The 15,032-nt window shown below is 37.7% G+C and overlaps 2 protein-coding genes across 2 annotated transcripts in view; one reads left to right on the top strand and one right to left on the bottom strand.

The window, feature by feature from the left end:
• Window positions 1–1,264: 1,264 nt before the first annotated feature.
• Window positions 1,265–15,032, bottom strand: part of LOC103511823 (2-phosphoxylose phosphatase 1) — a 24,390-nt gene continuing 10,622 nt past the window's right edge. The window contains exons 6-11 of the mRNA XM_026825464.1: window positions 9,226–9,396; window positions 7,976–8,139; window positions 4,143–4,278; window positions 3,329–3,582; window positions 1,671–1,936; window positions 1,265–1,520 (exon numbers count right to left, since the gene is read on the bottom strand). Of these exons, the coding sequence (XP_026681265.1) occupies window positions 1,688–1,936; window positions 3,329–3,582; window positions 4,143–4,278; window positions 7,976–8,139; window positions 9,226–9,396 (974 nt within the window). The 3' untranslated portion in view covers window positions 1,265–1,520; window positions 1,671–1,687. The remainder of the gene's footprint in view (window positions 1,521–1,670; window positions 1,937–3,328; window positions 3,583–4,142; window positions 4,279–7,975; window positions 8,140–9,225; window positions 9,397–15,032) is intronic.
• Window positions 9,809–12,326, top strand: LOC108252707 (2-phosphoxylose phosphatase 1-like). The gene is made up of 5 exons (XM_017445128.2): window positions 9,809–9,993; window positions 10,380–10,528; window positions 10,822–10,986; window positions 11,493–11,759; window positions 12,115–12,326. The coding sequence occupies exons 2-5, from the start codon at window positions 10,450–10,452 to the stop codon at window positions 12,309–12,311; spliced, it is 708 nt and encodes a 235-aa protein (XP_017300617.1). The 5' UTR covers window positions 9,809–9,993; window positions 10,380–10,449; the 3' UTR covers window positions 12,312–12,326.

Raw genomic sequence — 15,032 nt, 5'->3', positions numbered from 1 at the left:
ACGTGTAAATACCGAAAGTGAAAACAGACCGGCTATGAGATTAGATGAACGAGTGATTGAAGACAACTGAAAAAGAACGTAACAGATAACGAACACGGTGGAATAATTAAATTGAGAAAACGAATAAATAATTTTATAAATCATTGTTTCTTGTTTTTAATTAATTAATTAATTCAAAAAATGATTTGAATAATTTGTTATTAATTTCATTCATTAGGACAAGACAAAACATTGAACAAATAAACGGTATGACTACTTGAGCGTCCGCTAGGTTCGCTTGGGTTATCGTATTTTGGTTTTCGCACGCTTTGCTAAATCTAAAAACATGATGTAAACAAGATGGCGCCAACATGGGTAGCGTTATGGGGATCAGGATTCGATGCGAAATCTCCCTATTGATCTAGTTAGGATCTGATGACTCATTGATCTGACTCCTAGTTAGGATCTGCTGACTCATTGATCTGACTCCTAGTTAGGATCTGCTGACTCATTGATCTGACTCCTAGTTAGGACCTGTTGACTCATTGATCTGACTCCTAGTTAGGATCTGTTGACTCATTGATCTGACTCCTAGTTAGGATCTGCTGACTCATTGATGTGACTCCTAGTTAGGATTTGTTGACTCATTGATCTGACTCCTGATTAGAATCTGCTGACTTATTGTTCTGACTCCTAATTAGGATCTGCTGACTCATTGATCTGACTCCTGGTTAGGATCTGCTGACTCATTGAATTAATTTTTTAGAAAGATCCCAAAGCGATAATGATTTTGATAGGTACATAAAGTATTTTCGTTTAATGAAAAGGGGGGGGGGAAACAAATTTAAGCTTCACTTCTTCCATAACGATTGTACAATCCTATACACCTCAACCTCCTTTTTATCTGCTAATATCTCGGCGCCTAAAAAATAAGCATCTGCATAGGCAACATGCAATGAGTTTTTACCACACAAAGATTCAAGGGGTCACGTAGAAATCCGTTTATGACTGGAATCATTAAAACAGAAAATTTGCGGGTGGAGGTGGAGGTACCGACGGACAATATTTTGTAAGCTCAAAGGACATTTTCAATTTTTCATTCCAAGTCCGAGCTTTAAAATTCCTACCTATTCAATGCCAATTTCTATCATGAAATTGAGCTCTTATTAATCTGTCGGAGGGGAAAAATCCTTTCTTTGAGGAAATTGAGCCTAAACTTTGTACCAAGATCTTCAGTAAGTATTTACGAGCAAAAATTTTCACCCTCAAGTCAGATTGAAGTCAATCTTGGCGAAACAGACTTTTAGAATTGATGCTTCAGTGCAACTTGAAGGACATTACATTGTTCATAAATAATTCTGTATGGGTGTCAGTATAAGTTGAGTGTTTCACTGCCGTTTTTATTTCGTAGCAATGAAACAACTGCTACATTAAACGCATGTGGTCTGTGTCGTAGCATGCCCATCCCGTAGTATGCCTCTCAAACAAACCTCACTGAAGTATACAAACCTCACCTGGATTTTTCGGACGGCAGCAAACACCTGCCGTTTTTATTTCGTAGCAATGAAACAACTGCTACATTAAACGCATGTGGTCTGTGTCGTAGCATGCCCATCCCGTAGTATGCCTTTCAAACAAACCTCACTGAAGTATACAAACCTCACCTGGATTTTTCGGACGGCAGCAAACATATATGACGGGACAGAATTTACGATCGTATACACGCGTCCTTGAAATTGGTCGTATTGAATGTCGTAAAGTAATCATCGTGTAGAAAGCGGACCACGGATTCAATAGGGCACAGGAAAGCCGTGTCACTGTGACGAAAGCCAGCGCGCTTGCAGAAGCTAATCTTGTTAGTGAGGTCCTTGCCGTTGAATAGAAATCGGAGATAATACTGGCGGCTGGATGAGGCGTTGTCTTCGTACAATGTGGACGGAGCCTTGTTCTTGTACAACCGGAGATAATACTGGCGGCTGGATGAGGCGTTGTCTTCGTACAATGTGGACGGAGCCTTGTTCTTGTACAACTGAAATGTTAACCAATTAGGAATGTAAGTGATGGAGTTCATCTCAGTGTCAACCCCTGTGTAAAATAGTGTGAAAGATTTAAATATACAATAAATGTCCTCACATCATCCCAGTAATTTCGTTGGTAATGCCAGGATTTCAGCAATGGCTATAGGGTTTTGCCAGAGATCAATGACCGTGATCAATGACAACTAATAAAATATACCTACCTACTTACACATTAGCGTCTTTGGCCAAATTTTCAAGCTCTGAGAAATGCAAACTCTTTTTGAGCTTTTTTGTTCTCAAATAGCGGACGGACCTTTCATTTCTCGAGACCCGACCCAGGGATATTACTTAACTACATAACTTGTACAACTGAAATGTTAACCAATAGGGAATGTAAGTGATGGAGTTCATCTCAGAGTCAACCCCTGTGTAAAATAGTGTGAAAGATGTAAATATACAATAAATATCCTCACATCATCCCAGTAATTTCGTTGGTAATGCCAGGATTTCAGCAATGGCTAAAGGGTTTTGCCAGAGATCAATGACCGTGATCAATGACAACTAATAAAATATACCTACTTACTTACACATTAGCGTCTTTGGCCAAATTTTCAAGCCCTGAGAAATGCAAACTCTTTTTGAGCTTTTTTGTTCTCAAATAGCGGCCGGACCTTTCATTTCTCGAGACCCGACCCAGGGATATTACTTAACTACATAAATTAAGTTTGAGCGCCTTTCGCCGCAATTTAAAGTCCTAAGGAAATAATGTGCAAAAGAAGAAGAAGAAGAAAAAAAGAGTTCGCGGTTCTTAACTGATGTGAATATTGCTACTATCGAGAGTTCCAGGGCTATCCATGTACCTTCGATCATGTACTTCCTAGATGGAGCATTCCTGCACCTGCGCATTATAATTTTTGAAGACAAAACAAAGAGATAAAAGTGGAGTCAAAGATATAGAAACTCCTTTCCATGTACCTTCGATCATGTACTTCCTAGATGGAGCATTCCTGCACCTGCGCATTATAATTTTTGAAGACAAAACAAAGAGATAAAAAGTGGAGTCAAAGATATAGAAACTCCTCGGAAAGTGGAGTCACTGACGTGTAGTCAGTGGTGGCAGCACTGACTCCAAAGAGGAATTTGTTTACAATCTATTGGCTTCAGCAAATTTAATGAGCTCAATGCGGTCTCCGGAAAGTGGAGTCACTGACGTGTAGTCAGTGGTGGCAGCACTGACTCCAAAGAGGAATTTGTTTACAATCTATTGGCTTCAGCAAATAAGCTCAATGCGGTCTATTCTACAATATTCTTCCTTTATGCCCTGTACTCACCTCAATAATAAACCGTGAAGCGTATATGGGGCTAGCCGTAGCGTCCGTGTAAAGTCCCAGAGTGACCGCCAGGTAGCGTAGTGTATAGTCGTGTCCTGAATATACAGATAGGCGTGGCTTGTTATCCGATACGCTGGACAGGAGACTGGACACGAGTCGTTTTAGAAGGCCATAGGCTTTGAGTAGATGAGAGCGACGCATGTTCACCATGCGAGAGTACTGGCGAGTCTCCCACTCTATGTAGGCGAACACTCCTGAGGGATGAAAAGAGCGAGATATATCAGTTGAAAACAAGCAATCTGAATGTAGGTAGCAACATTACTTTTGTAAAGAGACTGATTAGTTAGAAACGAGGCCCATGCGAGAGTACTGGCGAGTCTCCCACTCTATGTAGGCGAACACTCCTGAGGGATGAAAAGAGCGAGATATATCAGTTGAAAACAAAGAATGTCACACTTGTCCGAATATTACACTTATCTTGCATACTGTAGGTGACAGATTCAATTCCTGACACAATAAAAACTTTTTTCAATTTGAAAAACTTGCTCAATATCAGTGTGCAAGTAGGAATCACACTAGGCTTGAACATCGGAGGTCTCAGATTTATTTTCCAGCAGAATCTTTCGGCTATTTTCCACACTAGGCTTGAACATCGGAGGTCTCAGATTTATTTTCCAGCAGAATCTTTCGGCTATTTTCAGCAATCTGAATGTAGGTAGCAACGTATTACTTTTGTAAAGAGACTGATTAGTTAGAAACGAGGCGAGGGCTAAATTCTACCTCTTCAAAGAGTTGTAAAATCAAGCAAGATTACCTGTAACATCTTCAGACTTGACGCAGTCAGATTGATGACATGGTAGTGATGCCCCGTGACATACATATGATAGGAGGGCATCACGTAACGCATGAGGATCCGAGCTCAGATGTTTACTATTCAGCTCATAGACAATCTAGAAAATAGATCATAACAATAGACTCTTGAGTGGAAGGTAGCCAGTAGGCGAGGTTAACGTCGGAGGCGTTCTCTAAAACCTAACCTTTAGAGCTCCATTATTATGTGGTCACATTCTCAAATAACTGAGGATAAGATTCCATGCCTCGGCTGGGATCGAACCCACGCCCTCCTGTTTACTAGGCAAGCGTCTTGACCACCAAGGCAGATTATAGATACGATCACTATGATTGTGATCTTGATATTCCCTAAACATAGGCGACTCTCCAAACTCTCGATAGTTCAAAGTTCAAGGTACTAATCATTTCTGCATGTTGCTGCCACAGTCAAGTTTGATGAACGTCTCACGACTGCATACAACATTAACGTGAAAGGAACCAAATCTCTAATCCACTTAGCACAACAGATGAGGCAACTCCAGGTCTTTGTGTATGTAATGTTTGCTATTCAGCTCATAGACAATCTAGAAAATAGATCATAACAATAGACTCTTGAGTGGAAGGTAGCCAGTAGGCGAGGTTAACATCGGAGGCGTTCTCTAAAACCTAACCTTTAGAGCTCTATTATTATGTGGTCACATTCTCAAATAAATGAGGATAAGATTCCATGCCGCGGCTGGGATCGAACCCACGCCCTCCTGTTTACTAGGCAAGCGTCTTGACCACCAAGGCAGATTATAGATACGATCACTATGATTATGATCTTGATACTCCCTAAACATAGGCGACTCTCCAAACTCTCGATAGTTCAAAGTTCAAGGTACTAATCAACATCAACCACATCGGAGGCGTTCTCTAAAACCTAACCTTTAGAGCTCTATTATTATGTGGTCACATTCTCAAATAAATGAGGATAAGATTCCATGCCGCGGCTGGGATCGAACCCACGCCCTCCTGTTTACTAGGCAAGCGTCTTGACCACCTAGGCAGATTATAGATACGATCACTATGATTATGATCTTGATATTCCCTAAACATAGGCGACTCTCCAAACTCTCGATAGTTCAAAGTTCAAGGTACTAATCAACATCAACCCGTTTGATACGATCACTACACGTACTAGGTATTATATAAGTATTGTAGATAGTAGTAAAAAAAAGGTGAAATTGTCGGGATTTTGTCGTACCCTGTATAATTTTTGGATTTTTTTCTACCAACGTTTGTAACTTCAGGGACATCTTTGAAAAGGTGAAGTTCGTGTGAATTTTCTTCAACGATATTTCAAAAAATATTATTTTCTAAAATAAATTTTTATTAGAAACTAAAGATTCTTTTGTGAATTTTTCCCCTCGTTATCAACGAGTTATTACTTTTCTTCTTACTGATATTTTTTTTGAACAATTAAATAACCCTTTTCTTTTTTCATAAAATCCACGTTTAAACGCAGATTCAGTACACTTGTAACTCGTGAATTGTTTCCAGAAACGCAATAAAGTGAATCGTGTTTTCGCTGGGTGAAACAGATTGTTCCTTTTGATTAAGAAGTGTTTCATTAAATTTATTTGTGTTTTTTTCCAAGCTGATATATTTTTCCAGATAGGGAAGTTTTGATGTAGATCTTCAACATGGCTTCTGTCAACTCCAGAGATTCCTTCATCCACTTGGTTGCTGGAGGGTAAGTTACATCCCTAGTGTACCAACCCATAACCCAAGTACTTTGCCTACTTACATATTTATTTTCTGAATAATTCACTGCTATTTTGGACCAGTTCAGGGGGTTCAAAATTCCATGTATTATATAGATTAATTCCCTCCTTCCATGTCATTGATACTACCAATCCCTCATCAATAAGGTAGGTAAGTAATGTTCATTTTTAGGACCATCACAGAACACAATCCTTCTCTTTGATACTGTCTATTTCAGTTTTTCCAAACATTCTAGTCATTAAAACCATCACACATGTGTTCTCTACAAGGCAACAGGTCTATGAGGGATGTGAAATCCTTCTCTTTGATACTGTCTATTTCAGTTTTTCCAAACATTCTAGTCATTAAAACCATCACACATGTGTTCTCTACAAGGCAACAAACAGGTCTATGAGGGATGTGAGTGGTGGGCCTTATCAAGTATGAAATTATCACATTCTAAGGTTGGAGGGTGGTGGGCCTTATCAAGTATGAAATTATCACATTCTAAGGTTGGAGGTCATCATCATGTGGCATAATTCCCCTGTATTACTTGTTGTTACCCTTGGATTTACAGCCCCATGTTTATTTTATTCTGGTCCAATATTGGCTATTTATGGACCAATATGGGCTTTTTTCCCCCTTTGCCTTATCAAGTATGAAATTATCACATTCTAAGGTTGGAGGTCATCATCATGTGGCATAATTCCCCTGTATTACTTGTTGTTACCCTTTGGTATTACAGCCCCATGTTTATTTTATTCTGGTCCAATATTGGCTATTTATGGTCCAATATTGGCTTTTTTCCCCTTTTGCCAACACCAAAAATCCCTCAAAGGAGTTTGTATTAACTTATTTGTTGGTACACACACTTGGTAAAATAATTCAAACACTAAAAATGATTTCATGTCATGAAATTTATCTAGGTGAAATAATCAGGGAACGATGTTTGTGACAAGCATTTAAATATGCTTAACACAATTAGAATTCCTTAATAAGTAGATAGATTTTATTAACATTTATAAAAGTGTGCTAACATAATTATAAAATGTTATATACACTAATAGGTAGCCATAACTAAGTAAATCTTTTAGTAAGTAGGTACAAGTAAGTGGTTCAACCCTTTCTTTACTGCTGCAATGTGAAGACCTCTGTATCCTCTATACTCTATATGGATCTCATTTTCTTGGACCTGATGGTGTCTTGTACTTAAGTACAGACATGTTAATTACTCAAGCATGTAGAAATAATCGAGTATCTACATTAAATGATAAATAAGTAGCAAAAGTGACTGCATTACTGGTGTAAAAATACTGCTGTAGTCTGAGTAAGGTTCCCCCTTTTGCCAACACCAAAAATCCCTCAAAGGAGTTTGTATTAACTTATTTGTTGGTACACACACTTAGTAAAATAATTCAAACCTTAAAAATGATTTTGGGTGAGTAAAAACACTTGGCTTTATGTTTAATCATTTTAGTACAAAAATCCATTTGACACGTACTAGGTATTATATAAGTATTGTAGATAGTAGTAAAAAAAAGGTTGTTGTGCTCAGTAAAATAATTTCCATTCAAATTTTCCGGGAGCGAGTTCCGAATTTCAACTCGATAATTTTTCTTTCCGTTTGTTAAACTGTTTGTGAGAGACAAACCTAGATAGTAGTAAAAAAAAGGTTGTTGTGCTCAGTAAAATAATTTCCATTCAAATTTTCCCGGAGCGAGTTCCGAGTTTCAACTCGATAATTTTTCTTTCAGTTTGTTAAACTGTTTGTGAGAGACAAACCCATGTGTGTGATGGGTGTGGTGTGTGTGGGGGGTGTATTTGTGTGTGTGTGGTGGTCCCGTACAAAGGACGGGTCAACCACTAGAAAATGTTCAACACACGAAGGAAATTTTCTAACTATAAGTTTGCTACTCTTTACATACGAGGGGACCTCCATTTGAAAAATGTTCAACACACGAAGGAAATTTTCTAACTATAAGTTTGCTACTCTTTACATACGAGGGGACCTCCATTTGATGCTATCTAAATACGTGCCTCTATCTTGTATACCTGTCTTTTATCTTTTACCTGAGAGGCTTTCCGGACTAGTTTTATGACAGCTGGATGGGACTGAAGATATTTGAGCTTCTGAGCATCAAACAGTTTGGTGTAATAGTAAGCGGCAGAACACGCACACTCGTGAAAACAAAATGCCAGACTGCTCACCTCCTTGATGGTGAACTTCTGTAGTTCTGAAAAAGGAACACCCAAAATAACAACACACAGGTCATTCTGCATGTTGCTGCCACAGTCAAGTTTGATGAACGTCTCACGACTGCATACAACATTAACGTGAAAGGAACTAAATCTCTAATCCACTTAGCACAACAGATGAGGCAACTCCAGGTCTTTGTGTATGTCTCTACAGCGTTTAGTAACTGTGACAGGACCCAAAATAGAATAGAATATACCTTGTTTATTCTGCTGGGATAAGACTGAAAAGTCTCTTTGCCCCAGCAGTCTAACCAAGGTCTAACACCCATATTTATGAACAAAATGCTGGCTCTTAAGTTCGTGCCAAGCATAGTCTCAAGGCATTTGATTGGTCAATTTTGACTTGAGACTGATCTAAGAACGATCATTCTTGTTCATAAATACGAGTGTTAGACATAAAATGCCTCAATCTCCATGGTCAGGAGATTATTCCACTCTAGGCTTAAACACAGGAGGTCTCGGGTTCACTTCCCGTCAGACACAGCCTCATGAAAATAATCGAGTATCTACATTAAATGATAAATAAGTAGCAAAAGTGACTGCATTACTGGTGTAAAAATACTGCTGTAGTCTGAGTAAGATTTTATGTTTACCAGAAAATTAGACTATGCTGATTAACATGAACGTACTATGAGCAATTACTACAATGTGATATTTGTGTATCACAGTCCTATTCTGTTTAGATTCAAAATTATAATGTCACAGTTGATGATTAAGATAATGTCTGTCATTATCAGTTAATTGAAGTCTTACCTACATGAATGATTTACCCTAATCACTTGTTATTCACCTGTAATGTTGTAATTATTAATTCTTATCCTTAGTTACTTGTTTGAGGAGTCTTCAAAATTTTATAACAACATTCCTGGACAGCTGTTGCTTTTGGCTCTCATCAGAAGGGTGTCTTTTTCTTCTTCTTTTTTTCCATGTTCAGATGGGGTCAGCGGTTGTTGTCGGCCTCTCCATCAGCTTTAGAGTGATTGCTTTAAGGCCAACTAATTTTGACTAAGGAAAATTTTCCGACACAAGGGTGTAATCCTAACAAATAAATGAAATACACCTACCATCAGGATGAAGAAACTCGTGTAGAAAGGCAAGTAAACTCTGAAACGTTCTCCTGTATGGTGTACTATACAGTTGTATATCTTGAGCACCAAGAGTGAAATTGTCTAAGCCAAGCTGTGTCCCATATACACTTCTCAGCAAAGCTCCAACATGTAACAGCTGACTAGCACCTGTCAGATGAAAAGAGAAGAATTTTAATCAAACTAACAAAAAACATTACCTTGATTAAATTATTTCCTAGAAACAGATTAGATTGGGTAATTTAAATGCCATGTAGGGGCTTTTTTTTCTTCCAAAACTCCTTAAAAACCTACCTATTTCTTGGGGTCTATTTGATTATTTATTTGGTAATGTATGTACCTAGTCTTAATAGCTTTTTTCCAAAACAGCTTGGATTGAGAAGAAATGCAAAAAAGTGAGTGTCTTCATTTATTAAAACTCTTCTTTCTATAGGTACCAAAATTTCTGGGTCCAAGGCCATTGCACCATTGGGTACAATAATATGTAATCCACAACTCATTTTACCTAGTGGGGTTAGCTGTCCCAATTCACACCCTCCCCTCACTGGAGGCACAACTTTCAGATTTAAAAAAAAAAAAAAAAAAAAAATGAAAATGCAGAAAATGTCCTAAGCAGTGCAGAATTGCAGCAGAATATTGAATTATTGAAATAGAACTTTCACTTTGACACTCTGTGACTCTGTGGATAAAGGAGGAAGGCTTTGCTGTCAGTAGTATCAGCAGAGTGAACCCCATCTTGTATTACAGGTAAAAGCCAGCTATCAATTAAATATTATCCCTATGGCCTATATGGTCAACTTCATTACCAAGTCTCTATTGTAACTAAAATCTACATATAGGTATCTATTTGAAAAACATTCATGAAAGTTCCATGAACAACTTACACCCTACTCCCTACTCCTCACTCCATAGTCTGCATGCGAGTCCCAGAGAGGGTAGGTAATTACGAGAAAATAATGCTAGGTATGAATTTATCATGTCATAAAATGGTGAATAGTCCAGTCCCTCTTATCACCTCTGTACTCCCTTCTATCATTTCAGAGTAAGGAGAATACTTCCTTCTATTGCCATAAAGAAGGGAGAATTTGTCATTATCAATAATACAGAACTATTACCTCTTTATTGTTTTTCAGGTACTCTGTGTGACTAAACATAATCGGCAAATCTTTGACACTAACCTGGAGGGATGCTGGAAGAGTGAGAATGTTCACACTTCTCTCACAGAATAGAGCACTCTACTGTTACATCTTACTCACACTATGGATATTTCTAATGATTGCTGGTAAGGCTAAATGGCAAGAATTTCTATTGAATTTTTTTTTTTTTGGGGAGGGGCATGTTGTGAAATTAAAGCTATAAACCCAAGTACCTAACATAAAGGTATGTTCTGTCAGTATGCCTCCAAAAATTATGTAAGTATGTATAGGGGATTGATGAAAATTCCCAAGATCCTTTTGTTGATAAAAAAAAAAGTTTAGAGACTTCTGAAAAAAAAAGGAGGGCCAGACCTTACCTCTGACTCCTTTGCACAACAAAAGACAAACACTGATGTTAATAAATTTTAAAATTTTCCAGGGATGTACAGATATGTAGGAACAGAAGAAAACATCTCATCAGGAATCAGACAAGTTCCAGACATTCCTACCAAAACATTCTCAAAGGATTTGAAACCTAACATCAAAACTAAAAGAGTTCTACGGCAATGCAATTTGCCAGAGTACATGGAAGCAGATGAAGAAGGTACAGGCAAAATAATTGGTAATAGGATCTTGGTACAAAGTTTAGGCTCAATTTCCTCAAAGAAAGGATTTTTCCCCTCCGACAGATTAATAAGAGCTGTATTTTATTAATGTACCGAGAAAACAGTTCTGTTGATGTAATAAAAGGAAGTAGGGATGGAGCTCGGAGGTAAATGAACGTAAGCTTATATTGCACCATATGTAATTTACAATACAATACATATTTAAATGTGTATGGTGTGTTCGCCTATAATACTTTTTCAAACCTGTGTCTTATACCCCTTTGTATTGTGATACATTGTTGACAGATGGTATAACATAGTGTTCGTACCACCCTTTTACTATGCATGAAAAAGCTTGATTAGTCCATTCTGTTCTTTACCCTTCAATTCATCTCCTTTCCCTCTCTTATTCTCTCCCTCCCTGTCTATTTTCTTCTCTCCCTTCTTCAACCCTGACATTTGATATAGGTAATCAGATCAATAACCTCTATTGCTTCATTTTCAGGTCGAGTGGAAGGTAGCTACAGTTTGGAAAGCCTCACCATACTCCTGCGTCATGGAGACCGAGGTCCTATGAACCATGTACGCAACATTTCGTCCATTGACTGCTCCTCTTCAGACCCCCTCTACTCCTCGTACAACAGTTTCTGGGCAAATATATCCTTGCGTCAGTCTGCCAACCCTTTCCTGCCATTCCTTTCAACATTTCACAACTACCCCCTTGTGCCTCCAGTGAGGGGAGGGTGTGAATTGGGACAGCTAACCCCACTAGGTAAAATGAGTTGTGGATTACATATTATTGTACCCAATGGTGCAATGGCCTTGGACCCAGAAATTTTGGTACCTATAGAAAGAAGAGTTTTAATAAATGAAGACACTCACTTTTTTGCATTTCTTCTCAATCCAAGCTGTTTTGGAAAAAAGCTATTAAGACTAGGTACATACATTACCAAATAAATAATCAAATAGACCCCAAGAAATAGGTAGGTTTTTAAGGAGTTTTGGAAGAAAAAAAAGCCCCTACATGGCATTTAAATTACCCAATCTAATCTGTTTCTAGGAAATAATTTAATCAAGGTAATGTTTTTTGTTAGTTTGATTAAAATTCTTCTCTTTTCATCTGACAGGTGCTAGTCAGCTGTTACATGTTGGAGCTTTGCTGAGAAGTGTATATGGGACACAGCTTGGCTTAGACAATTTCACTCTTGGTGCTCAAGATATACAACTGTATAGTACACCATACAGGAGAACGTTTCAGAGTTTACTTGCCTTTCTACACGAGTTTCTTCATCCTGATGGTAGGTGTATTTCATTTATTTGTTAGGATTACACCCTTGTGTCGGAAAATTTTCCTTAGTCAAAATTAGTTGGCCTTAAAGCAATCACTCTAAAGCTGATGGAGAGGCCGACAACAACCGCTGACCCCATCTGAACATGGAAAAAAAGAAGAAGAAAAAGACACCCTTCTGATGAGAGCCAAAAGCAACAGCTGTCCAGGAATGTTGTTATAAAATTTTGAAGACTCCTCAAACAAGTAACTAAGGATAAGAATTAATAATTACAACATTACAGGTGAATAACAAGTGATTAGGGTAAATCATTCATGTAGGTAAGACTTCAATTAACTGATAATGACAGACATTATCTTAATCATCAACTGTGACATTATAATTTTGAATCTAAACAGAATAGGACTGTGATACACAAATATCACATTGTAGTAATTGCTCATAGTATGTTCATGTTAATCAACATAGCCTCATTTTCTGATAAACACAAAACCTTACTCAGGCTACAGCAGTATTTTTACACCAGTAATGCAGTCACTTTTGCTACTTATTTATCATTTAATGTAGATACTCGATTATTTTCATTAGGCTGTGTCTGACGGGAAGTGAACCCGAGACCTCCTGTGTTTAAGCCTAGAGTGGGATAATCTCTTGACCATGGAGATTGAGGCATTTTATGTCACTATGCATGAAAAAGCTTGATTAGTCCATTCTGTTCTTTACCCTTCAATTCATCTCCTTTCCCTCTCTTATTCTCTCCCTCCCTGTCAATTTCTTCTCTCTCCCTTCTTCCATTTTTTATTTTATTATTGAAATACTAGCCGAAATCCTTAAGGCATGGCCGTTCATGTCACTCATCCATTAAGTGGTCTCGCTCGGCGTATAGCTTAACAAAAACGAACCGGAAAATAGCCTATAACCTTCACGGGAGTGCAAGCAATAAGTTGACAAAGTTTCATAGTAATCGGTTTGGCGGTTTGGCCAGCCATAAAGTTCGAACAAACACACACATTTATTTTCACTACATACATAGGTATAAAAAGGAAAATCCTTTTATCATACCCCCACATCTCATGTATAATACCTACATAAGTATTCACGTAACCTTGATTCTAGTCATCACATCATATTGGTCATAAATTAATTTACCTTAAGTATTTGATATGAATTTTTTAAGCTTTATAGGTTTATTCTACTATATCTACGTCTCTTTCATATTTTAAATGCAAAAGCGGAATTTGATTTTATTGAGATTCTTGAAATACTTGCCTTTGGCAATGTAGGAGAACATGGTATACTTGTTTATTTTATTTATTCTACATAAGTCTTTCTCTATTGTATTTAGGTTTTCATTTAAGTGTTTTTGTTTTCCTTCAATGTTTTCTATAATATGTCTTATTTCTCTATTAAAGTTGTTTTAAAACCTCTGAAAGAAAACATCCTGATGATTTTTTTTTTATATATATATTTTTATCTTCAAGGTGACCAGACTCAAAATTTTTATTTCCTTTAAATGGATTGCTATTTAAAATACATAGACAAGTTTAACATACATAATCTAAGCACAGTGAAAAGTAGATAAACTAAAATAGTTACCTACCTACTTACATAGTAGTCAAATAGGACTATCAAAATGTAGATCATCTACCCCTTGATTTATTCATAGGCTGAAGATTCATAGGCAATGTGTGAAAATTTAATCCATCAAGAAGTAAGTATCACCAAAATCAGGACCTCAGAATTGTTCAAATCAATCTCGGTCCTCAAACAATGTAATGTATCTGTTACCTACACTTAATGGTTGAACTAGTGTGCCAATTTCACTTCTCAAGCCCACTGATCCTCCCACTTTGTCATCAACCTGTATATTGAGAGCTATCTCTAATGAGAACACTTCATGGAGTATGTGCCTCATCTTTGGAGTGGGCAGTGGCAGCAATGCTTAGGATTAACATCTTTATAAGTCATAAACCTTGTTCTAAGTCCTGCCAGTGTTTAATTCTTAATTACTTCTCCGCTATCCACACTGCGAGATTAGCACTGCGGTTGTCACAGAATAGCGTCCGCTCTAATCCTCTGTAAACATAATTACCCACAGCAGTTATGCTATGTAAAGCAGTGGCAGCAATGCTTAGGATTAACATCTTTATAAGTCATAAACCTTGTTCTAAGTCCTGCCAGTGTTTAATTCTTAATTACTTCTCCACTATCCACACTGCGAGATTAGCATGTTTCTGCGGTTGTCACAGAATAGTGCCTGCTCTAATCCTTTGTAAACATAATTACCTTCAGCAGTTATGCTATGTAAAGGTAGGCTTTGATGAGGAAATAATTCGGACAGAGGGAAACAGGAAGGAGAGAAGGAAGTGGAGGAGAAGACTGCACGAATGGGGAAAAGGGAAAGAAATGGGGCCAATTGAGATAAAATTCCCTTGTGCTCTCTGTAAGTACCCAAGTACTTTGAGGAAAAGAGAACATGAAAGTTCATGGGAACAGCGTTACTTATGTAAAAATACATGGTTTATGTAGGTAAACAGCGGAATATTTTGATCGAAAATTCCATCATAAAATTGTCAAACTACTCGTACATGAAAGTGCCACTGTACCAAGCTACCAAGGGGCTTGTTAAACTAGCTCTAACTCCCTCCGAGCGCGACCCCTCAGTTTAATCTCGTGAACAACAAATAAAACAGCCATACAAGATGAGACAGTAAAAAATTGAACTTCTGGGGTCTCGAGTAAGCAGTTATTACTGA

This window comes from Diaphorina citri, unplaced genomic scaffold, assembly GCF_000475195.1.
Source record: "Diaphorina citri unplaced genomic scaffold, Diaci psyllid genome assembly version 1.1 scaffold756, whole genome shotgun sequence".
Taxonomy (NCBI): Eukaryota; Metazoa; Arthropoda; class Insecta; order Hemiptera; family Psyllidae; genus Diaphorina; species Diaphorina citri.
This window is presented reverse-complemented; position numbering and strand designations above follow the sequence as displayed.